This window comes from Stenella coeruleoalba (genome assembly GCF_951394435.1).
Source record: "Stenella coeruleoalba genome assembly, chromosome: 15".
NCBI lineage: Eukaryota > Metazoa > Chordata > Mammalia > Artiodactyla > Delphinidae > Stenella > Stenella coeruleoalba.
Window position 1 is genome coordinate 53288243 of NC_137161.1, and position 22937 is coordinate 53311179.

The 22937-nt window shown below is 49.4% G+C and overlaps 1 protein-coding gene and 1 pseudogene across 5 annotated transcripts in view; both read right to left on the reverse strand.

The window, feature by feature from the left end:
* Nucleotides 1-378: 378 nt before the first annotated feature.
* EEF2KMT (eukaryotic elongation factor 2 lysine methyltransferase) lies at nt 379-13570 on the reverse strand. Of its 4 annotated transcripts, XM_079944066.1 has the most exons (8): nt 13431-13570; nt 11518-11580; nt 9542-9622; nt 8612-8713; nt 4063-4196; nt 3684-3979; nt 2227-2376; nt 379-506 (listed from the first exon to the last, which is right to left on the reverse strand). In XM_079944066.1, exons 1-8 carry the CDS (start codon nt 13524-13526, stop codon nt 406-408), a joined length of 1023 nt encoding a protein of 340 aa, XP_079800192.1. In that variant the 5' UTR covers nt 13527-13570; the 3' UTR covers nt 379-405. The 4 variants fall into 4 exon arrangements, with proteins under 4 accessions (XP_079800192.1, XP_079800193.1, XP_079800194.1 ...); XM_079944067.1 differs by lacking the exon at nt 8612-8713; XM_079944068.1 differs by lacking the exons at nt 11518-11580; nt 13431-13570 and adding an exon at nt 10138-10777.
* Nucleotides 13571-18265: 4695 nt separating this feature from the next.
* The window catches only part of LOC307197759 (ectonucleotide pyrophosphatase/phosphodiesterase family member 7-like), a 30116-nt pseudogene continuing 25444 nt past the window's right edge, over nt 18266-22937 (reverse strand). Inside the window, exons 3-5 of the transcript in view lie at nt 22268-22898; nt 19586-19818; nt 18266-18438 (exon numbers count right to left, since the gene is read on the reverse strand). The product of the transcript in view is annotated as an ectonucleotide pyrophosphatase/phosphodiesterase family member 7-like (transcript). The remainder of the gene's footprint in view (nt 18439-19585; nt 19819-22267; nt 22899-22937) is intronic.

A 22937-nucleotide genomic window follows, 5' to 3' on the forward strand; every position in this document is an offset into this window, starting at 1 on the left:
TTGTGTCCCTAATATTTTGATTCCTGCCTTGAAAACAGACTTTGCAGCCCACCGCCCTGCAAGGGCAGTCAGATGTGCCACGTGTGCAGCGGGCTTGGCTCCGCGAGGGATTTGCGTCCAGGTTGGGGGGAACATACTTGGTTTGTTTTTTTATTTGCGCGAATGAAATGCTTATCTCTGAGCCAAAAATTTCATTTCTGATTTATGGTGATTTTCTTAAGGACTAAGCCAGCTGGCAGAGAGGGGTCTACACGCTTGAACAGTTTATATTTTATTCGAACAGTTTGTGGTTCCCGATTCAGAATTTAACATTCTTCAAACATTCAAGTCCAGTGCAAGTTTTATCACATTCTTTCCAGAACAGTGATTTAATTTTCACATTATTCTTCAAAACCATTTATAAATCTACAGCATTAGTTTCAGAATTGCCATCTCCGAGTGCTCTTCGTAGGGAAACAGTTTCTGGTCGTGACGAGGCACTTCTTCCCACGGGATTCCAGCCCGGCCTGGAGACAGAACATATGCATCTCAGGATGTGGGGTTTGGGGATGGGACACCACCCTATCAGTGTGGGGCTTTGGGATAGGCCTGGGGGTGGGGGGGGGTACAGACTACAGATTTCCAGGCCCCATCCAGACACCTGGAATCAGCCTCCAGGGGAGGGACCAGGAATCCCATTTGTAAGCAGCTCACAGCAGCCAGGTTTGCTGCGTCTGCCCACTGGGCCGTGTGCATCCCTGGAAAGTCATGGCCCCGTCTGGGTCCTCCATCCTGTTACCGGGCACAGCTCAGTAGGAGCTGAGGTTTGAACCCACGTCTGCCTGACAGCTCAGCCTGGTGCCTTCAGAGGCTGGACCTGTATCAGAGGGGCTCACGTCCTCTGTGTAAGCACAGATGTCTGACGAGCCCCTGGCAAGAATTGTTTTGTCATCAGTTTTTTAGGAATGAAAAATTAGTATTTATAAGAATAAAATACTAGACATACAGTGTATAAGTGTCATGATACTACCGTCCAGGTATAACATGTTAATAATAATGTTAATTGGTGTGTATGGAGTTTCCCCATATGTGTATTAACATGACAGTTATTTTTTTAAAATAAAAATGAGCTTAAAAAATGAGTTTATACTGTATATGCTGTTTAGCACTCAGCTTTCTTAAAATACAGCGTGGATATTTTTTCACATAAGCATCTGAAGGACTTCGTTATTTCTCGAGGCTGAGCACCCGCTGTCAGTGGGACACGCTGTACAGGGGTGGGCGCTGGTCCTCTCTGTCAGCAGAGGCAGCTGTGGGAGAGCTTTGTTTGGGGGGTGGGGGATTGGGGCAAGCACAGGGCTCTGCACTGCTGCCCAGTCATGTGTGGGAAACCCTGATCAGGCCTGGCTCGTGGTGAGGACTGCAGAGTGGGGGTCATGGGGTGGGGGGTGGAGAGTGGGGGCCAGCTGCCTGGCTTCAGTCCATGGGTGCCTGGGTGATTACTCAGCTGCCCTGCACCCCGGTGTTTTCATGGGTGGGACAGAGGATGGCAGCAGCCCCCCCCACAGGTGCTAGAGGGGCTGACGCAGGTCAGGTCTGAGAACAGTGCCCGCCTGCAGCAGTGGCAACTCAGGCAGACCCCACCCCCTTCTCTAAAGCATCCCTCTCTCTTCCATTTACTATGTGCTTCATCTAGTAACAGCAGCTGCCGTTTTCCCGAGCACACCCTTCGTGCCAGCCCTGTTCCACCTCTGAGGTGGATGTTTCTGCTGTACAATGAATGAAGACCTGGAGAGGGGTGGCCCAGCTCCACCTGGGACCCACCTCCAGAGCCTGCACCTGACTGCTGTGTGGCCAGAACTCATCTACCCTGACACCAGCTGGCATCCACCATCCTTTCCATTTTACAGGCAAGAAAACTGAGGCCTGAAGTCTCTGAAAACCTGCCCTAAACACACAGTAGGACTGCTGGTCTCAGACTTCTGAGATCACTGCGTCAGCCATCTCCTCCCCAGAGCACCAACTCCCTGGCCCTGGCTCCTCTGCTGACCTCCTGGGCGGAGGGTGGGGGGTCGTTGGCCCAGCACATTGTGGTCTGGGGCTTCCTGGCTTGTCTCCAGGGCCCCATTCTTTTACTTTCCTGATTTCTGCCTCCCTGGAGTCCTGTGTGTGGCCAGTGCAGTGGCCCTGCAGGCCTGGGTGGCAGCCCCTCAGAGCCAGCAGCCCAGCCAGGGGCCCGGGGCTCACCCAGCTCCGTGGTGAACAGCTGACATGTCTCCGGGTTGCGGATGGTGAAGGCAACGTAGGCGTCAGGAACCCGCTGGTCCTTCTGGCAGGCAGAGAGCTTCTGCAGGACCCCGACCAGGGAGAGGACAGTTTCTGGGCAATATAGCACATCTGCGATAAAAACCCCAGGTTACTGGAAGGAGCTCCTCCAGGACCCCAGGATAGAGGCCTCTGGGTTGTGCCGACATGGGCTGCAGTGTGAAGGCCTGGAAAGCAGCAGTTCTATTAGGTTCGTGCTGTTGGACGGTAAGAAAATTATGGGGGTAAAAAGAAAAACCCTTAGCAGAGAGAGCTGCTGAAAGACACTGCAACACATGAAAAATATCCAGGACTCACTGGTGTTCCTTTAAAAGAAAAAATCAATTCTCTGCCTATGGCCTGTTTAGAAGATGCTTAATGAAGCAAACCCTGACTGCCTCAGACTTCTTGTTTCCTTCCTGTGGGGGGCAAGCCCCCTCCCGCCCACCAGCTGGGCCTGCAGGGGTGAGCTGCTTAGCCTCTGTGCTCCAGCCGCTCTGGGCCTGGGTCTCAGGGCCATGGCCAGGCCAGAGCACAGTACCATCGGCCAGATGGGGCTGGGTGGGCGCCGTGGAGGGCAACGGTCCCGTTGGTGCCCACACCATATGCCCCTTCCCTCAAGGGTCCCATCCTTGCACCAGAGTGGGTGGTCCCTCCTTGTGGGACTCGTTTTGAGGACCTAGGACAGAGATACACAGGCAGAGCGCCTTCGGCCTCAGGGACACACAAGCGTGCACGGAGAAGGAAGCAGGTGCTGACAGAGGTGGGGGCACCCAGAGCTCCTTCCCCAACCCTCGGCCTGGCCTAGGGCATGCAGAGGAATCAGGATCATGCCGTTCTTTGTGGTCCTGAAAGGACAAGGCTGCTGTGGCCACTTCCGCCCCCATCTGAAGACAGGGGGTGTAGGTGGGGCCAGCTCGGCTCCCTTGCTTTGTGGGGCTGCTCTGGCCTATTCATTTAGGTTCTGGATGGCAACTGAGAGGCCTCCCTCAGGCTGCTGGAGAGGGACGTGAAGTCTGTCTGCTGGGTTGTGGCCTGGCTAAGACTGGTCACCCTAGTCTGGTGCCCTGGGGCCTGTTCTGTTCATCGCAGGCCTTGCTGGGAAGAGCTGGTTCCTTTATAGGATGGACCATTAGCGTGGCAGTAGGCATGGCCACTGTCTCAAATGGGAGGGCTGTGGCTTTAGGGCACCCAAGAGGCACGCTCTGTGCTTTGATGTCACCCTGGAGGCCCACACGACCCAAATCCCATCATTCCTCCCACCAGGCAGCACTCACTGGTGGGAGGTGGCTCACTGAAGGTGGCTCACTCACTGGCTGGAAGGTGGTCCCCTTCCCAGCACTGAAAGCCAGGTGGAGCTTCAGGGAGGCCACACTCCAGTGGCCTAAGCTGGGCGGTACCTGCGGCAATGACGATGTCCGGCTGGAAGGCAGCAAGCTGAGGGACCGTCACAACATCCCAGTCCACCCGGGCCACCATCACCCTGGGGCTCTCTGCATCGGCGGTGTCGTGTTCTGGGTGCTGGGCCAGGGCGGCGACATTTGGCTCCAATGAGAGGCCGTTGAGAAGGACGTTCCCTTGGAGCTGCTCGAGGACATGGCTGTGACAGTCGCTGAAGACGTATGCTCTGGGCCGGCACATCTTGCAAATGGCCAGGCCCGTGAGGCCGGCTCCACTGCCAAGCTCTAAGACAGTCCTGCATGACAGGGAGAAGCGGCTGTGTCTGTGATCCCCCTGTGGCAAACCTCCCTGGTGCCCAGCCCTGCACCCCCAGGTCACCTGTGAGCAAAGCCCGCTGGGTTCTCCATGGCCCACTCTGCCAGGTAAAGTGCGGCATTCCACGTGACCAGGCCCGTGGTGCCGTGGGAAATGATGGCCGTGCTCTCGCAGAGTGTGATAGAGTCCCCGGAGGGCTAGGCAGAAACAGGGAGAGAGAATTAATCCAGCAACCAGGGCAGGTGTGGATCACATAAGGAATTAGGATTTGAGTCTAAATGTGATGGGGAGCCACTGGCGGGTTCTGAGCAGGTGACACAACCCTCGTGAGCTCAACGTGTCAGTGGGGACAGAAGAGGGAAGCAACAGGGCACGTGGTAGACCCGAGGACAGTGACCCCAGAGCCCACCTAGGAGGGAACCTGCCTGCTCCGGTAGTGGGGGTGTGAGGGCCCCGAGGCAAGGCCTGAATGGCTACTGGAAACACTTAGAAATGTATGACAATAACAGAAAACATCATTTCAGAAATAAAGGCTACTCAAAAAAGCATGAGCATAACAACAAACCAAAACATAAAAACAGATAAACTTTAAAGAGAAACAGGAAGTGAAAAGGAGCAAAATTTTAAAAATCAAAAAGAAATTAAGAGATTGTCATGGGTTCAATCGTTTCCCCCCAACATTCATATGCTGAAGTCCTAAGCCCCAGCAACTCAAAATGTGACCTTTTTGGAGATGAGGTCTTTTTTTCCTCCTTTTTTGGCTGCACCGTGCTGCTTGCGGGATCTTAGTTCCCCCGACCAGGGATTGAACCCCTGCCTTTGGCAGTGAAAGCACGGAGTCCTAACCATTGGACCACCAGGGAATTCCTGAGGATGGGGTCTTTATAGAGGGAATCAAGTTAAAATACAGACATAAGGGGACCCTAATCCAATCTGACTGTGTCCTTATACGAATAGGACATTAGGACACACACGCGGGGAGAAGATGGCCATCTGCAGGCTGAGGAGAGGCCTGGAGCACATCATTTCCTCGCAGCCTCAGAAAGAAACAACTCTGTCGACACCTTGATTTTGTACTTATAGCTTCCAGAACTGTGAGATGATAAATTTCTGTTGTTTAAGCCACAAATTTTTAGGTACCTTTAATGAAACAAAAGCAAAGAACAAATACTAAAAATTATAATTCAAGAAAGCATTCCTGAGAAAACAAACAGATTTGAAATGAATATTGAAAGAGTATACACTGCACCTGAGGTCACTGACTCAGAACGATCACAACCTCGAGACGTAGTCTAATAGAATTACTGGACTTTAAAGAAAAAAATGCTTTGGCTATCTAAGAGAAAAGGGCATGTGACATAAAAGGGAAAGAAAATTAAATTATCATCAGGTTTTTGCACAATGATGCTTTATGCCAAAGAAAGTGGAGGAATATATTTAAGAGACTCAGGGAGAGAAGGTGTGAGTCAAGATTCAAGTAAAAATGGCTCAATCTGTTATCAACATGCAAGAAGTCCGGGAAGGTCCATCCGACGAGCCCTTCTTAAAGAACCTCCTAGAAAATGAACTTGAGACAACCAAAATGGCTACAGAGACATCAATATATGGACCAATACAGAGACTGAAAAGTAACAGACTACGGTATGTGCCTGAGGTCGGTAATGTTTCCACCCGTATCCCTGGACCCTGTGATTGTGCTGTGCTTCTTGGCAAAGGGACTCTGAAGATTCATTTAAGGTTACAGAATGTGACATGGGGAAATGATCCTGGATTATCCAAGTGGGCCCGATTTAATCATCAGGGCTGATGTTTGGGAGATGCAGAAGAAAAAGAGGCAGGAGGGATTTGAGGTGGTTGCTGGCTTTGGAATCACGGGGCCATGAGTCAGGGGGACAGGGCGGCTCCTAGAAGCTGAGAACAATCCTGGGCCAAGAGCCAGGAAGGAAATGGAATCACATTCCTGCAGCTGCAGAAAACGCAATTGTGCCAATGACCTGAAGGGCCTGGAATGGTCCTCCCCCGGGGGCCCAGTCCTACAGATACCCTGATTTTAGCTCTGTGAGACTCAAAGAAGAGTAAGCAGCTGAGCCCAGCAGACTTCTGACCTACAGAACTGGAAGATAGCACATTTATGTTGCTTTGAGCTGCTTAGTTTGTGGTAATACTATGTAACGGCTCTATGATGTCTATATAGGGAGAATGAGGGTGGCACATATAAAAATTTATGCTGTTTTCAGTAACCACAGTTGGTGTGAGGGATTAGTGCTGTTGTTCTGAGATCGCTGCATGCACGAATAATATGGGATAAGCCAAAGGCAGTTGGGGGATATCCTAACATCATCCCTATGCTCTTGAGAACCAAAATTTCCAGAGCAGAAGAAAGGAGATAGGGATCCAATGCCGAAGAGGCTGAGTGAAAACCCTTCTGATCCTGAATCAGAAACATCGATATGGACTCATGAGGTATTTTCTCTTAAAAAGTATGGATATGTATCTCCACCCATATCCTAGCTCTGTCCACGGAAAGGCCTAGACAGCAGCAATGATCATCCCTAATGCCCAGACTGTGGTCTCTAAATATCATTTCCCACTAAAAGAAACTAGGGCTTCTTGAAGACATGGCTGATTCCAGGTCTGGGGCAGGAAACATACAAGATGAGTCTGGAAAAGCTTGACATAAACTAAAGTAAGAAAACTATGAGGTGATGTCAAAGGACCCAGAAGCCTATTTGAGGGGACTTCCCTGGTGGCGCAATGGTTAAGAATCTGCCTGCCAGTGCAGGGGATACGGGGTTGAGCCATTGTCCGGGAAGATCCCACATGCCGTGGAGCAACTAAGTGCATGCACCACAACTACTGAGCCTGTGCTCTAGAGCCCGCAGGCCACAGCTACTGAGCCTGCGTGCCACAACTACTGAAGCCTGTGCACCTAGAGCCCGTGCTCCACAACAAGAGAAGCCACTGCAATGAGAAGCCTGCGCACCGCAATGAAGAGTAGCCCCCGCTCGCCACAACTACAGAAAGCCCATGCGTAGCAGTGAAGACCCAATGCAGCCAAAAATAAATAAAATAAAATTACTTAAAAAAAAAAAAAGAAGCCTATCTGAAGTGACTCAAAATAGCACATTTTGAGCTTCAGTAACGATGCGATTTGCAATGGTTTGAACCCCTACTGGGAATGACAGGAAACCAATTCACTATCTTGAAAAGGAAAGAAGTCTGTATTCTGCCTTTCCTCTACTAGCTGTACCAGTAGGTAACCAAATACGGATGAAAGGAGGCACTTCCTTATAAAATTTCTCCAGCTAATGAATGAAAACAAAATGATAGAAAAATCACTGGGACTTCCCTGGTTGTGCAGTGGTTAGGAATCTGCCTGCCAATGCAGGGGACACGGGTTCGAGCCCTGGTCCAGGAAGATCCCACATGCCATGGAGCAACTGAGACTGTGTGCCACAACTACTGAGCCCACGTGCCACAACTACTGAAGCCCGTGTGCCTAGAGCCTGTGCTCCGCAACAAGAGAAGCCACCGCAATGAGAAGACCGCGCACCACAACGAAGAGTAGCCCCTGCTCACTGCAACTAGAGAAAAGCCCGTGAGCAGCAACGAAGACCCAACACAGCCATAAATAAACAAATAAATAAATAAATAAGAAAAATCACCTTTTTGCATCCTTCAATGAATTAATGAGTCTAAGCTTTAAGCACCCACAAGTGCTACCATGAAGAGGATAAAAAAGAGATGACGTGACTTCTAGGACCCAGGCTGTTTTCTTGCCAAAGGGGTCAAACAGACAAGAGTCCGAGTGGGCCTGTGAATCCAGCTGCCAATTTTTGGGGGACAGAGGACAGAGGAACAAGCTGAACAGCACCACGTGTGTGCAACAAAAAGCCAGCTTGTGGAAAGCTGTCCAGGCCAAATTGCCAGGAAGAGCTGGGGGGACCTGCGGATGAAGGGAAATTTTGAGCCAGACCTAGTTAATGGGCAAGACTATGCCCAGAGGTGCACATGGCAGTGGTACGACCTCAGTGATTACTCTGAAAGAGCGGGAGGGCTGGGATGGGTCAAATGAGGGCTTTGTGGGCTGGCTGCCCAAGTCCTTGGCTAGATTGGCAGTTACCGTGGTGGCCGCCTTGCAACAATTCGATAATCTAATTCTTTTGCATGGTTTTCTGTGTCTTTGTTTTAAAATAAAAGGTTAAAGAAGAAAGAAAACAAAAACTGTTGTGTGTAGAATGGACTTCTGTGGGGTAAGAAGCCAGGTGACCAGTGAGAAGGCCAAGCACCAGGTCAGCCTGGTGATGGTGGCAGTGGACAGTGGGGAGAGACAGCTGTCCTGTAACATCCATCCATCAAATATTTATTGAGGTCTGAGCGCCAGATCGCTGCTGTGCAATTCATGTGTGTTACCTAATTTAACGCCAGTCACCCCGTAAGACAGGTGTTATTTGTTGAAGTCCTTGGTTTACAGGTGGGGAAACCGAGGCTCAGGAAGGTTAACTGACCTCGTCTAAGACTACAGAGCTGAGGAGTCAGGATTGAAGCCACATGAGGCTGACTGGAGCCTGAATCAACTGTGTGTGTGTGGAGGAGGGCGCATGTCTCCTACCAGCAGGTAGCTCCGGTGGCACTGGGTGGGCTCCTCGGCCGTCAGGACCTCCGCCAACGCCTCGTACAGCTCGTCCAAAGGCTCCATGTGGATAGCCTCGTGCTGGGGGCGGGCAGGGCGAGAGCTTCAGCAAAAGGATTAAGTTGACCCTCGTGAATCAAACCAAGGTTCCACCTGCTTGCTTTTTTTTTTTTTGTGGTACGCGGGCCTCTCACTGCTGTGGGCTCTCCCGTTGTGGAGCACAGGCTCTGGACGCGCAGGCTCAGCGGCCATGGCCCACGGGCCCAGCTGCTCCGCGGCATGTGGGATCTTCCCGGACCGGGGCACGAACCCATGTTCCCTGCATCGGCAGGCAGACTCTCAACCACTGCACCACCAGGGAAGCCCCCACCTGTTTACTTTTACTATGACTTGTAAAAATGGCTGGAGGATTTTCACCAAATTTGGAGGGGAGACTTGGGATGTGATTGACTTAATACAGATCACTTGGTGGGGGGACCTGGGGGACCTCAAAGAGAGGTGTAGAGAGGGTGAGGGTGAGGTGTAGTGTAGGGCAGGAGAAATGGGATATGTGAGAGCTGGCAGGACAGAAGGAGAAGGTGGCATTTCCCACATTCAGGGGTTCCTGGTAGGAGTGGGAAGGTTCCATGGGGGACCAGGACCACAGAGGAGATGCAGCCACTGCTGGAGACCCCTCAAAGCACAGAGGAAGTACCCTGGCCCCTCCTTTCCTCCCTCCCTCCATGGCTTCTCATTGGTGGAACTCAGCTGGGAGCAGTTGCCCAGGGAGCCCCCTGCTACACGGGGATCTGTAGAGCAGGCAAAGAGTATGGGATGGATCTGGGCTCCAACAGGCAAAGCCCACGTTTGGAGAGCCAGCCAAGTCCTAGATGCTGCCTGGTTACCAGATGGCCAGTGCCCATCACTGACCTTTCTGATGAGCTCTGAGAGAAAACTCCAGGCATACTTCACTGAGGGTGGATGCTTCATGCACAGAGGATGCTTCACGGTCTGTGACGAGGAACACAGTGTGGGTTGCTGGAGAGACTCCGCCTTAAGTCTCCCATGAGCTTCAAGTGAATACAGGGCAAACCCCAGTTATCCGATTCCTGGAATTCTGGCCCTGGGTGACCCTTATGCATCTGAAAGAGTTTAACATATAAGCCCTTTCCTAAAAATATTTCTCCACTACAGTGGCACAGACCATGGCAGTGTTTCTAATGCCCTTTCTGGGCAGGAACATAGGGCATACGGACTCAGGCTAACACCCTGCTGTAGACTGAATATTTGTGTCCACTCTACATTCACATGTTGACTCTAACACCCACTGAGATGATATCAGGAGGTGGGGCCTTTGGGGCGTGATTAGGTTATGAGGGTAAAGCCCCCATAAATGGGATTAGTGTCCTTATAAAAGAGACCCCAGAGAGCTCCCTTGCCCCTTCTGTCATCTGAGGACATAGCCAAGAAGACAGCGTCTTTGGACTAGGAAGTGGGACCACACAACACACTGAATCTCCTGGTACCTTGATCTTGGACTTCACAGCCTCCAGAACTGTGAGAAATAAATTCCTGTTGTTCACAAGCCACCCAGTCTGTGGGGTTCTGTTATAGCAGGACTAAGACATCCCCCTTCCCAGAGCAGCCAGCAGGAACTAGAGTTTGTAGTGAGGACAAATGTGGGACTGTCTGGCTCCATGGAAGGGGTGAGAGCTCCAAATGGTATGACAAGGCAGATTCAGCACCTGCCCTCTTGGAGATCACACCCCCGGGTGGGGTGCTGCGCTGACCAGGACAGAGGAAGGTGGGGACTCTGCCTGGGATGTAGTGGAGAGGGATGGGGGCTCTGAGGGCAACACTTCGGCTGAAGCTGAGAGAAGCAGAGAGCAGGGGAATGAGTTCCAGGCAGCTGGGTAGCTTGTGCAGGCCCCCACCTGGCATTTTGGGAGGGAGGGCAGGGGACGGGAACAGTGAGAGTAGGGCCTGTGTCACATGGGACCTGCTGGCCGGAGGGATGTGATTTTACTCAAGGGCCACAAAATGTCCACACAACTCTTCAGGGGCTTGGCGGGTGTTAGGTTTTAACCTTGGGGTGAAAAATCAGAGCAGACTGCATGACAATGGCCTCAGAGAGGTCTGAGCTCGCAGTCCTGAACTGCTGGATCTCCTGGGAATCTTCCCTAGCTTGTGCATCTTCTCGACACGGTGGTCAGATGGATACTCTTGGTTCACCCTCCAGACAGGAATTCTGACCCTGGGCTCTTTGGACAGGACCAGTGGTTGGAGGGGTGTGTATGATTCCCATGCATTTGTACACAAAATGTACTCTTCTGGAGCATTTTTTCCTTGGGGTAGTGTCCACACCTTTGGGTTTTCAGAAGGATTCATGACCCGTAAGAGGGTAGAGAGCCCGGATGCACTGTGATGTACACCTGACCCACATGGCCAGGGGCAGGCAGAGTGGGACAGGCCGGGCAGAGTGGTGGTCCCTCCTCTACCCACACCCAGATGCACCTTAGAGTCCAAACCCCACCTACAAAAAGCAGGGGCCCATCCACAACTAGAAAAGACACACTGGTGGGCAAGACTTGCCTGCTTCTTTTCCCCTTAAACGTTGAAAAAAAAAAAGTCTCTGAGCAGCTAGCAAATGCTAGAAGATGTTCCTACAGCTGTCATCTCCACTTTCTCTGTGGACGGTTTAAAAAAACATCCCCCAGGTTCCCTCCTCTCATGCAGCTTGTTGTATATTCTGATGTCTTTATCTAAGAAAACAAAAGAGCCGGAGCTGTCTGAGGTACTCACACCCAGATGCAGCGTCTTTCTTTTTAAAGGATACGTGTGCACCTGTTACGTCTTCATGGGCAAATCAGGCCACTGATGCATTCCAGTGATTCTGTGATTCTTACCTTCTGCAAAATATCCAGCAGCAGCTCAGAACCTGATGAGTCCCTTAATTTCTCTTCTAGGCTCTATTCAAAGAGAGAGGGGGAAGAGAAAGAAATCTCAAGGGCATTATCACAGGAACATTAAACATGCAATGGGACATGTTGGCAAAGTGCTAAGTGATCTCTCCCCAGGGACCTGGGGCCAAATGATGTGGAAGGCACAGGCAGCTGAAAGCCTGACCTTGAGAAGTTCCGGGTTACACCTGGATGAGTCAGAGAAAGAACATCAGAAGACAGACTCTTGGTTTGCATTAGCCCTGGCAGCTTAGCCTTGCCTGGGTCACAGACCAGCTCTGTGGCTGAACTGGAATTACAGGGGGAGCCACAGCATTAACACCTGGTGGGCAACCTGAAACCTTTCCACGGCAGGATGGCTGCTTCACTGTTCAGGTCCCGGCTCCTGTCACCTCCTTGGAAGGCCTTCCCGACTCTCCTAAATTGATGCATTTCCCTGTTTTATTGACTTTCCAGCCACCATCATCTCCCCGTGTTTTCTTGCTTATTCATTTACTTGTTTATTCTCTGGCTCTCCCATCTAATCAGGGCTTTGTCTGTATTCTGCTGATACTGGTGCCTGGCTTGTGGAAGGCATTCTGTAAACATTCGTTGACAGAATAAAAAGTACTAGCTAACACATATTCATGTAATCCTGACAACAGCCCTATGAGGTTAAGCATCATTATACCCCCATTTTACTAATAAGAATATAAAGGCACAGAGAGACGAAGTCACTTGCCCAAGGTCACACAGCTTGTGTGGGGTGGGGCAGGGCCAGAATTCAAAGCAGGTTGTCTGTCTCCCAGGTCTGAGTGCTCCAATGCTGCTGTCAACTTCTTTTCTAGTCAAACCAATGGTAAGAACAGTTCTCACCACATGGGTGCTGTGGGTGAGCCTAAGTGAGCACTTAGCATGGGACTGGTGCAGAGTAAGCACTCACTCATGAACAATTATAGTCGATATGAATTGGGCCCAATGGATGCTGTCATGAAAGTTTAAATTTGGGGTTAAAAAATGTACACATTCCTTTCTGACGGGAAATGATCTCCCAGAATGCTAAATGGTTTATGTCAATGAAACACAAATGACTAACCTCCACTCTTAAGATGGGGCAGACCTGGGGAGGAAGATATGTTCAAACTGAGTCATCCCAGTGGGTTCACCGCACTTGAATTATGGATTATAAAGGACGCAGCGTCATTAGAGCCCTGGACTTGGCAGAAAGAAGCTGCTGCCTCGGCCACGCGCCTCTGTGTGAATGGCAGGTCCCCAGGGCAGGGAAGTGAGCTTTCGTCTCTTTCCTGGACTGTTTTGTACCTCCCTGTCTCTTCCATCAGCTGCCTCTGAGAGGGCTTTGTCCAATGCTGCTGACACAGATGAGAACACCCAGGCCTGAGGGGTCTGTGACCTGGTCGCTGAGTTCAACGCAGCGTGGTCTCCCGCTGCCCTGAGGACGTGGGCTGTTTAAATGAGCAGCAGCAGCTGTTACCCAATGGCCAGGATAATAACTGGCTAAAAAAAGGCACAAACTGTCCATGACCCTAAAAACCCAGCGAAAAAAGGAGTTGGGAGGAAACCCCGCATTCCTTCAATTCGTGGGACTCGGTCTGCAGAGACAGCGGAGGGCGGGAAGGGCCCAGGGGAGGACGGAGCTGGGGGCTGAGCGCAGGGTGGGCCCAAGGGTGCTGAGGTGGACCTCCTCTCCCCGCCGCCAGCCCGCGCTGGCCCCAGCGATGCCCGGGGAACCGGACGTGATGCCGGGGCCCGCGAGGGAGCAGAGGCCGCCGCGTGGCGGGGCGAGCAGGGGTGAGCCCGGAGCCCCGCTCCACCGCGACCCCGGCGCCCCCCACCCGCCTTCCGCGCTCCCCACCGCCCACCTGCCAGGGGAAAGAGCTCAGGGCGCGCGCCGCCAAGAAGCGGCGCTCGAAACTTCGCAGCAGGGGCGCAGCCTCAGCGCTATCCTCAGGCGCCATGGCGGAGCGGGGACGGGCCCCGGCGTTGCCCGAGAGAAGCGGAGAGCGGGGCTGCGCCGGGAGGCGGCCCGAGGAAACGCGCGGAGCCGGGGTGGGGCTTGGGGCGGGGCCAGGCGCCTCTTGGGTCCTGGGAGGCGGGGCTTAGGTAGGGAGCCGGGGTTTAGCAGGCGGTGCCCCCGGAGGTGCCTGCGGAGGTGGGGTGGGGGTGGGTCGAGGCGTTGCAGGGGTCCTGGGAGGCGGGACTTGGGAAAATTGGAGGCGGGCCCTGAAGGCGGGCTCTGGGGCAGATTTGGGGCCTGGGAGGCGGGACCAGGGTCGGAAGGGGCGTGGCCAGGGTTTCGGTGGGGGCGGAGTCAGGGTTTGGCGCCAGGTTCCGCTGGGCGGGGCGGCGAGAGCTCCCAGTCAGGCCAAGGGCCAGGTAACCATTCTCCCTCTTCCAGAGCCTTCTCGAGGGTCTTTTTTGGCAGGAGCCCTCTGGGCAGACGCGTCGTCCCTTGGGCTTAATCCTAGCCCTCCCCCAACCCCTCTGGGACTGCGCCCTCAAGCTCAGCCTCGGGTGCGGGCGTCTCCTCAGGTCTGTGGGCCGGTGGGCTCAGACTTTCGCAGACTTTTCTCGCCTTGGTAAAAGGCACCGAGCCAAAGGTGTTGGTTGGCAAACTGCCGCGTACACGGGGGCAAGGAGAGACCGAAGAAAGCAGCAGGCCCCTCCAGGTTGGTAGGTGGCAGTTTTAATAAGTGAGGGAACTTACGAGGCATGTCGTGGGCACCTCAAGGAGAATAGATCGGTGGGTTGGTGGTCCTAACCAGTCTTAACCAGCTTGAACTAGAGACAGCTGATTCCAAGTTCCTGGAAAACAACTTGGGCAAACATCTTATTGTTTAGGCTACATCTTATTGTTTAGGCTACGTCTTATTGTTTGGGCTTAGAGGACTTGCCAGTCTTTTATAGCAAAAACTAAAGCGAGCTTGAGCGGTGAAGGCAGGCTACAGGTGTGATGGATTTAACAATGATTACCCTCGATTTCATTGACCTCTCAATGACGTCCTGCCTCTCCACACACTCCTGCCAGAATCTTAACAGTTTATAGCGAAGCCTTAACGGAGTCCAGTCAGTACACAGTCCAGTATCTCCACAGAACATTGCTCTCTCAAGCCTGCATTTTTTTTTTCTTTCTTTTTGGCCGAGCTGTGCGGCATGCAGGATCTTAGTTCCCCCACCAGGGATTGAACCCAGGGCCCAGCAGTGAAAGAGCCAAGCCCTAACCACTGGACTGCCAGGGAATTCCCTAGGCTGCATCCTTGAAACAGCTTCTGTTGTGGGAACAGGGGGCAGAATGTACTTCTGAGGGCGTGGTGGGGTGAGGAGACCCTGGTTGACTGGGACCGGCTCAGAGGGTCAACCGGCGGTCACCTTGTTACCCAACAGGTTCGTTTGCCAGAGGCGCAGCAAGCCAAACGCTGAGGCGCCGACGTTTGCAGCAGAGAAAGGGTTTATTCACAAGGTAGCCGCGTGAGGAGACGAGAAAACAAATCTCAAACCTGCTTCCCTGTGGGTGAGGGGCTGGCGTATTTATGGGCTACAGAAGCCGGGTAGTCTGGGACGTGGAGGGCGTGGGGTAAGGCGATTGTAAATAGGAAAAATGTGAGGTAATGGTCGTTTCACGCAGGTGCAAATGAGCTACAGGCATCTTCATGGGACGCTTGTCCAGAAAATGGTTAGCAGGTTCTGAGGGTGGGGTTTTTGGCCCTCTGACGTCAGAAGGTCAACGAACGGACACTCGCGCATGCCCAGTTGGAGGGTCGGTGGTCCTAACCAGTCTTAACCAGCTTGAACTAGAGACAGCTGATTCCAAGTTCCTGGAAAACAAGTTGGGCAAACATCTTACTGTTTAGGCTATATCTTATTGTTTAGGCTACGTCTTATTGTTTAGGCTTAGAGGACTTGCCAGTCTTTTATAGCAAAAACTAAAGCGAGCTTGAGCGATAAAGGCAGGCTACAGGTGTGATGGATTTAACAATGATTACCCTCGATTTCATTGACCTCTCAATGACGTCCTCCAACACAAGGTAGGAGCCCCTGATCCCCCAGCCCCAGACCCCAGTTAGGGTCTGTTTCTAACCCATAGAGTCTTTCGTTCACCAAATACTTATTAAGCGCCAACTATGTGCCTGGCACTATCAGGCACTGAGGATGCAACAGTGAGAAGAACCCGAGTGGTTGCTGCTCTCCAGGGGTTCAGGGTCTCGTGAGGGAAGTAGGTATTGAACTAATTATCACACAAACAAATAAAGAAGTACAATGGCAATATGTACCGCGCCGGTGAGCACATGGAACTATGAGGGCTTAGAGTAGTAGCTTTGACTTTGCAGGGAAAGGAATCCGGAAGAAGAGTAAGAGTGGTACAGAGGTGGGGATGGGAAGAAAAGAAAAAATTTTCTTTCATTTGACTTTATTATGTCTTGAGTGAAAAGCAGAACAGTGAAAGGCACTGGTGCTGCCTCTGGAGTTTGAACTCTGTTCAAAGTCTAATACATTTACCTTCACAAATCTCTCATAAAACTCCATTTGGAAGTGTCTTGGGAGCTAATTTGTTAAATGTGCTTGCACAAGGTAGATGAGAAGGACAGATGAAATCTTATTACCCCTTTCAGATGAGAAACACTTGAGCCCTGCTCAGCTATGAGAACGAGAGAGGAGAATTAATTCTAATTGAATGCATTTATTCTCTTATATCTGTTCTTCTTCCACCAGAACCACGTGAGCACAGCATCTGACACAAAAATTGTCTTATTCCGTCAACACTTGATTTATAAAGAGGACTGACTGTGGTTATTGCTGTGTTTTTACGCGGAATTAAAGGTTTCTGGGTCTGAGATATTGCATAAATCCTTTGAGTCACAGCGTCCTGGGGTAGAAACACCTGACATATGATATGGTTGCATCTTGTCCTGAAGGAACGATGTCAGAGCTTGGTCAGGCGTACTGGTTCACCTGTGCTGTTTTGATCAGCTTTCTGCCTGCAGGAGACAGTGAACACCAAGAGGAATGGGTCAGTTAAACTCATAAATACCACACTTTCTATTAACACACATAATAGCTATTAATTGCCTTTCCTCTGAGGAGCAAAAGGACATGCACAGTTAACACCAGAGTAAGTGATACTGCATGATGTTATACTAAGATATTAATAAATCTAGGCTGGTCCAGCCTTCCTGATGCCATAGATAGCTAGCAGATTGGGGAAGAACCCTGAGTGGGCCACACCACTGACCTGCACACAGAAGATACCTTTATCTTTGTGTGTGGGCTTTGGTGTGGGGACAAAGATCATAAGGTAATACATCTCAGATCTGAACTTGGAAGGATCAAGGCACTGAAGGGATTTGTAATGTCCCATGGACCTCACAGGTGTGGTGTGTTCAGGTGTAAGTGAAGATTAGGACTGCTGTTTAACATAAAAAGTGAAAATTCCAGGTGGTGTTGATGTTTCAAGAAGCATTAGGGTATATCCAATTAGTCCTGTCAGTGGCAGAGGAGACGTGTACGTGCACATGTTATAGTAAAGATTCAGCCTCTGGATTTGAGGCTTTTTTAAATGATGATGATAAAAAGCTAATGCATTTTAACTGTATGGAATGGTTGCCTTTTAGAAATTATGCTGTGGGACTGGCCATTCAATGAGTACCTTGAGGTTTTTCCTTTATCCCTCCTATGGCTAATGGTTTCTGTAGAAAAGGACCAACTGATTTCTTTCTAAAATGTTGCTTCAGGGTGTAGAGACCTTTATAGGTCATGTTTCAACTTATAGGAAAATTTTATAGTTCAAATATAAGTTATGTTAAATGTGGGCTTTGTAATGGAGTTAAGGTTAAGTAAAGTTCTGACTTTCCTTAGGCTGTTTACAGTATTCAGGAGGCCCCCTTACTGTTGAGTCAGGGGCTCTTTGAACGTAGAGAAACGGTCAGGATTGGGTGTAATAAGGGTTGCGGGAGGCTCAATCTCCTTATATAACTTTGGAAATGTAGAAAGAGGTGCAACAGGTCCACAGAATGCTTTGGTTGGTGGCAGGACCAGTGTTATGGGTTGAATTGTGTTCCCCCAAAAGGATATGTTGGAAGTCCTGACCCTGGGTACATAGGAGTGTGACCTTATTTGGAAATAAGGTCTCTGCAGGTATTATTAAGATGGGAGGAGGTCATACTGGAATACAGGGGGCCGTAAATCCCATGACTGGTGTCCTTATAAGAGGAGAGAACACCATGTGAAGACAGAGACACAGGGAGAAGTTGGCCGTGTGACGGTGGAGGCAGAGATTGTGTCTACAAGCCAAGGAATGCTGAGGATCGCTGGCAACCAGCAGAAGCTAGGAGAAGCAGGAAGGATTCTCTGCTACAGATTTCAGAGGGATCATGTGGATACCTTGATCTCAGACTTCTAGCCTCCAGTTCTGTGAAACAACAAATTTCTGTTGTTATAAGCCACCCAGTGTGTGGTATTTTGTTACAGCAGCCCTGGGAAGCGCATGCGACCGGAACATAATTTTTGGGGCCCAGTGCAAAATGAAAATGGGGCCCTTGTTAAAAAAAATCAAGATTTTTGAGATCAGACCAAGCTGGGGGCTGTTCTGAGTCCTGGGCCCTGTATGACTGTCCAGGATGCAAGCCCACAAGGATATCCCTGGTTACTGGGTTGTCAAAGTGCTGGACCCCTAGGCACTCAGGAAGTGGTTGAAATGGATTATTACTATGTGCACTGATCAACCATAGAAAACCCGCAGAGACTACTCACTTTTTTCCCAACCAAAGGCCGTGAATGTCACACCAGCAACAAAGAGAACCACAAGAACTCCTGCGACAATCCCGAGACTGATAGCTGTATTTTGGAGAGCAGATGCCCTCTGCATGTCCGCTCCTGTTAATAAAAAATCAGATGGTTTTAAATGATCTGATTAAGAGGCTGCTCCTGGGTCCCTGGGAAGTTTCCCATTGAGGTGCTAGTGAATATTAATTATGGAAACAAAATGTACATTTAACCCAAGGAAGTGCTCACTGTAGAGAAATCTCTTAGGGCAAGTCGTTGAAAGACGATTTACTAAACAACCTATTCGCCAAATGACCCATTTGCCTAGTGACCACTTTGCCAAAAGCCAATTCGCTGAAAATCAGTTGGTGGGATGTCCTGCTTATCAGTAACTGGTGGTCAAACACACCTTACCTCAGGCTCCCGGGACTATGGGACAGGCGGTAGGGGCCAAAGAGTTGTAGCAAAACTCTAAAACTTAAAAAAAAAATTCTCAATAACTTAGAGAATTGCCATCCATTCACTTAGTTTTCTGCAAAACAGCCTGCTTCCAGTAAATTCACAAGAAGATTGTGGGCAGTGGCTTGGAAGAAAGGAAAAGGGTGCAGGAAGCTGTTCTTTGTACTCCATTTCAATTAAGTGTGGTTGCTCTAAGCATCTGATAAATCATCCGGCAGTGTTCTAAGTCTCTCCCCGCAAAAGAAAAGCTGGCCAGTGTTTGTAAACAAATGAATTCCCAGAGATGCTTCCTTTCTTCCTTTATATCACCCAGATTTAGGATTTTGAAGTCTTCAGAATTCACAACCTCATTTACAGGAACCCCTGCCCCTCTTTTTAGCCATGAGTAGAGTGCTAAGGCTTCGTTCTTCCCCTGTGAGCAGCTTTCTTTCCTCCAGGCACCCGCATGCACAGAGTTGCTGAAGGAAGGCTGCTATTCAGAATCTACAAGGGGTATCTGGGCGCAGACTATGCATGCTTGCTGAGGCTCAGAAGGATTATCGCCTGACTTCCTCTATGGAGAGCCTTCCTTCTTGCCCCACAGGCACTATATAAAATGTCACCAACACAGCGAGGGATTTCCTACTTCTTCTGCTACCTGTTCAGAGCTGCTGATGATAATCTTGTGCTGGGGGCACTGAAGCTGCCAGGAAACAGGATTATTCTGCTTGACTTTTCCCGCATTCAGGAAACCCCCTTTTGAATCTTTTCTGTCTCAGGACACACTACCAATCTCTTAGTGGTGGCTTTTTTATCACACCTGGCTGCTGGTCATAAGCGTCTATAAGCATTTCCTGGGTGACTGCCAGGGAGCCATTGTGGGGCACAGGGGTAACCCCCCGGAGCTTCCACATGAGGGGGTAGTTGTGGATGCTGTCAAAAGGCTCAGCCAGGTGATTCTTCTTGAGATCTGGCCCAGAAGCTCTGAATATGATCTTCATGTCCATGTAGACATTATCAAAGCCATGATCTCCTTTGTTGAAATATAATTTGCTAAAAAATAATAACAAAAGAGCCATTTTAGATTCCAGTCCCCTGAAAGAAAACTGCCCTTTAGTTAATGTCATGCTTGTTGGATCCAGGAAGTCTTTGAAAACTTAAATGACAAGGAAGGACACTGCTGTCTGCAGTGGCAGAGAGAGGAAGGAATGGAAGATCTTTAAGGAAGAGAATAAAGAAAAACATACCCATTAGAAACAGCATTAAGATAGTAATACTGACAGTTATAATAGGCTTAAACATAGAGGGCTTACTGTGTACTGTGAATTGTTCTGAATGCTTTCTAAAGTGAGGGCACTATCATTATCATCCCCATTTTACAGCTGAGGAAACTGCCCTGAGTCATGTAGTAGCCAGTGTTGGAGCAGGTATCTGAACCCAGACTGGTTCTAGAGCCAGGTATGTTTCTTAAGGCACAGAAGTGCATCTATCTATCTATATCATTTTGGAGTCTGGGAGAGGATTAGAGAGGAGGGAGTAAGGACTGTAGGTAATTGTTTAATGAATGCTGGGTTGGTTTTTGTCTGTCCTCCTTTTCAAATGACTAGGTAACATCAGTCACAGCACAGCACTGTTTATATTTTCTTAGGACCAACATATATTCTGGCATGTAAGACATGTGATGCTCTGTATATTGAAAAGTTGGTCTCCTAGTTGGCTTGTTCAGTATAGAAAGCTCTTGTCTGTTCAGCTTAGGCTCCCTCACCTGTCTAAAGAAACTGGTCCAACGGCCTTTGAGGCCATGGAGCAGCCTGTTAAGAACTGTTGAGTGCCCCCCAGTGATGGCCTCATGTGCTTTGCAAGCTCCTCAGTCCTGAAGTGAGAAGAGTCACGCCCATCAAGGCAGGCAGGTGGGTGGGAATCTGAGAAGTGGATTCAACGAGGGCACTGAGGCCCAAAGGATTTTCTGTCTAATGGTCAGTTTTCTGGAAGATTAAACTGATCACAGCATCCTGTCTCTCAGACTATCTAGTTGGTCACTCTGGGAATATGACTGTTTGATTAAATGTCTTAACATCCCTCTCAACCTGTTACATCATGAACCAGGTTTAAAAAGAGGCCAGTGACTATGGAATCTGTTCTTGGCAAGGCCTTATTAGCTCCAGGCCACTTGAAGGATTACAAAATACCAATAAAGTGTTGCATTTTACTGTGAATGTTTCCACTAACAATAAACAATAAGCTTATGAGTTTTCCCATATGTGTTATTCTCTGGACTTGTAGCAAGCTGAGTATACAGATTGTAAACATAATGTTTGACTCCTGTTCATAGCCTTAGACAAGGATTCTTCAAGCTGTACCTGGGATGGTCTTCTGTCACGTGATGTTTTGAACACCTAAACTTTGTTCTGCCATGAATTATAGGTTAGTAGTTAAAAAAAAAAAAAAGACCTCACTTATGTCTCACAATTAGCATTGATTTTGGTACTTTCTTCTTCAGGCTTCCTTATTTTTTTCATAATGGCTTTGTTGAGATATAATTCATAAACAATGCAATATACCCATTTAAAGTATACAATTCAGTGATGTCTGGTGTATTCACAGTTGTGAAACTATCATCACAACCAATTTTAGAACACTTACATCCCCCCAAAAAGAAAGCCTGTACCCTTCAGCCATTACTCCCCATTCCCTCCAACTTCCCCCGGCCCTAGACAAACACCAGTCTATGCCCTGTGTCTATAGATTTGTGTATTCTGGACATTTCATTTAAATGGAATCATACAATATGTGGTCTTTTGCATCTGACTTCTTTCACTGAGCATAATGTTCTCAAGGTTCATTCAAATTATAACATGTATTGTACTTCGTTTCCTTTTAATCGTTACGTAATATTCCACTGTATGGATAGACCCTAATTTGTTTACACATTCATTAGTTGATGGGCATTTGGGTTGTTTCCACCTATTGTTTATTATGAATAATGCTGCTGTGGGCATCTGTGTATAAATTTTTAAGTGAACAGGATTGCGTATTTCTGGATATATGCAAATGGGAACCAGAAGGTGTTTTTTTGGGTCAATCTCTTGGTGATTTGTGCATAATGATCAAACACATAGGCTTGGGTTCAGACATCAGCCTTACAATTCTAATTCCAAATCACTTCTCTCTAGCTTTAGTTTCTTCCTCGTTAAAATGGGGAGATAAGAATACCTATCTTTAGAGTTGTTGGGAAGACAAAAATGAAATAACTCATGTTAAATTTTTAACATAGCTCTGGACACTTAACCTTGGTCAGGGATGTGTGTCATTATCATTGCATAATGGTAACGTGGGACAGGATGGGTTGTCTGGGATGTGGGGTGGGGGGTGGGGAACACTTGGAAAACAGTGGGTTGCAACTCATCATGCATGCACTTATGTTTTAATTTTTTTCAGAACGGTCCTTCCCTAGTGACTGCCTTCCAAATTCAAGATGGAATTTATTCATTTTAGAATCTACTCACCCCATTGATGTTATAACCAGAGTCAGCATACATCACGATTGGCAAGACCCACTCGTGTTTGGCAAAATGGAAGCGTTCTGGAAATTCCTCCCTCTTGTAGACATTGAGGTGAAGGTGTGCATTTTTCAGCGCTTGGTAAACGGCTTCCTCTTGCCCTGGTTTGGGCAGGAGCATCCCAAAGCTGCCATAGTCCACAATATCAAACTTGACCAAGTCCCTGAAGCTGATGTAGTTGGTCAGGAGGATCTCAGTGACTTTGGGCTTCTTTTTCACAGTGGTCATGCCGTGGTCAGATGTGATGATGACGTTGAGGTGCTCAGTCAAGCTGTGCCTCTCAATGGCTTCCAACAGGTACCCGATGGTTCTGTCGATTTGCTGAGTCATCACCCTCCTGTTCTCTGTCTCGGGCCCAAAGCGGTGTCCCACATTATCCGGCTCTCCGTAGTACAGAGTCACGAAGTCAAAGTCTTCCTTACTGAACCAGTTCATGACGGTATCCGTGTTCTCCCTCCACTCCGTCTCATTGCTGTCTGGGTCGGTGTACGGCTCCACCAGGGACCGCTGGACGGCCTCCCCTTTGTACTTGGCGCCTCCCCCGGGATAGTGGAATGACGCTGTTTTCCTCCCCTGCAAGTGCAAGAAGAAAAGTCTATCAGGGACATTTCT

Excerpts from the sequence above, each read along its gene's own strand:
- EEF2KMT (XM_079944066.1), bottom strand. The coding sequence starts at position 13,526 with ATGGCGCCTGAGGATAGCGCTGAGGCTGCGCCCCTGCTGCGAAGTTTC. Across the intron at positions 3,980-4,062 it reads CCAGCGGGCTTTGCTCACAG|GACTGTCTTAGAGCTTGGCA; the intron begins GTGACCTGGGGG and ends CCTGTCATGCAG. Across the intron at positions 507-2,226 it reads GCTGTTCACCACGGAGCTGG|GCCGGGCTGGAATCCCGTGG; the intron begins GTGAGCCCCGGG and ends TTCTGTCTCCAG.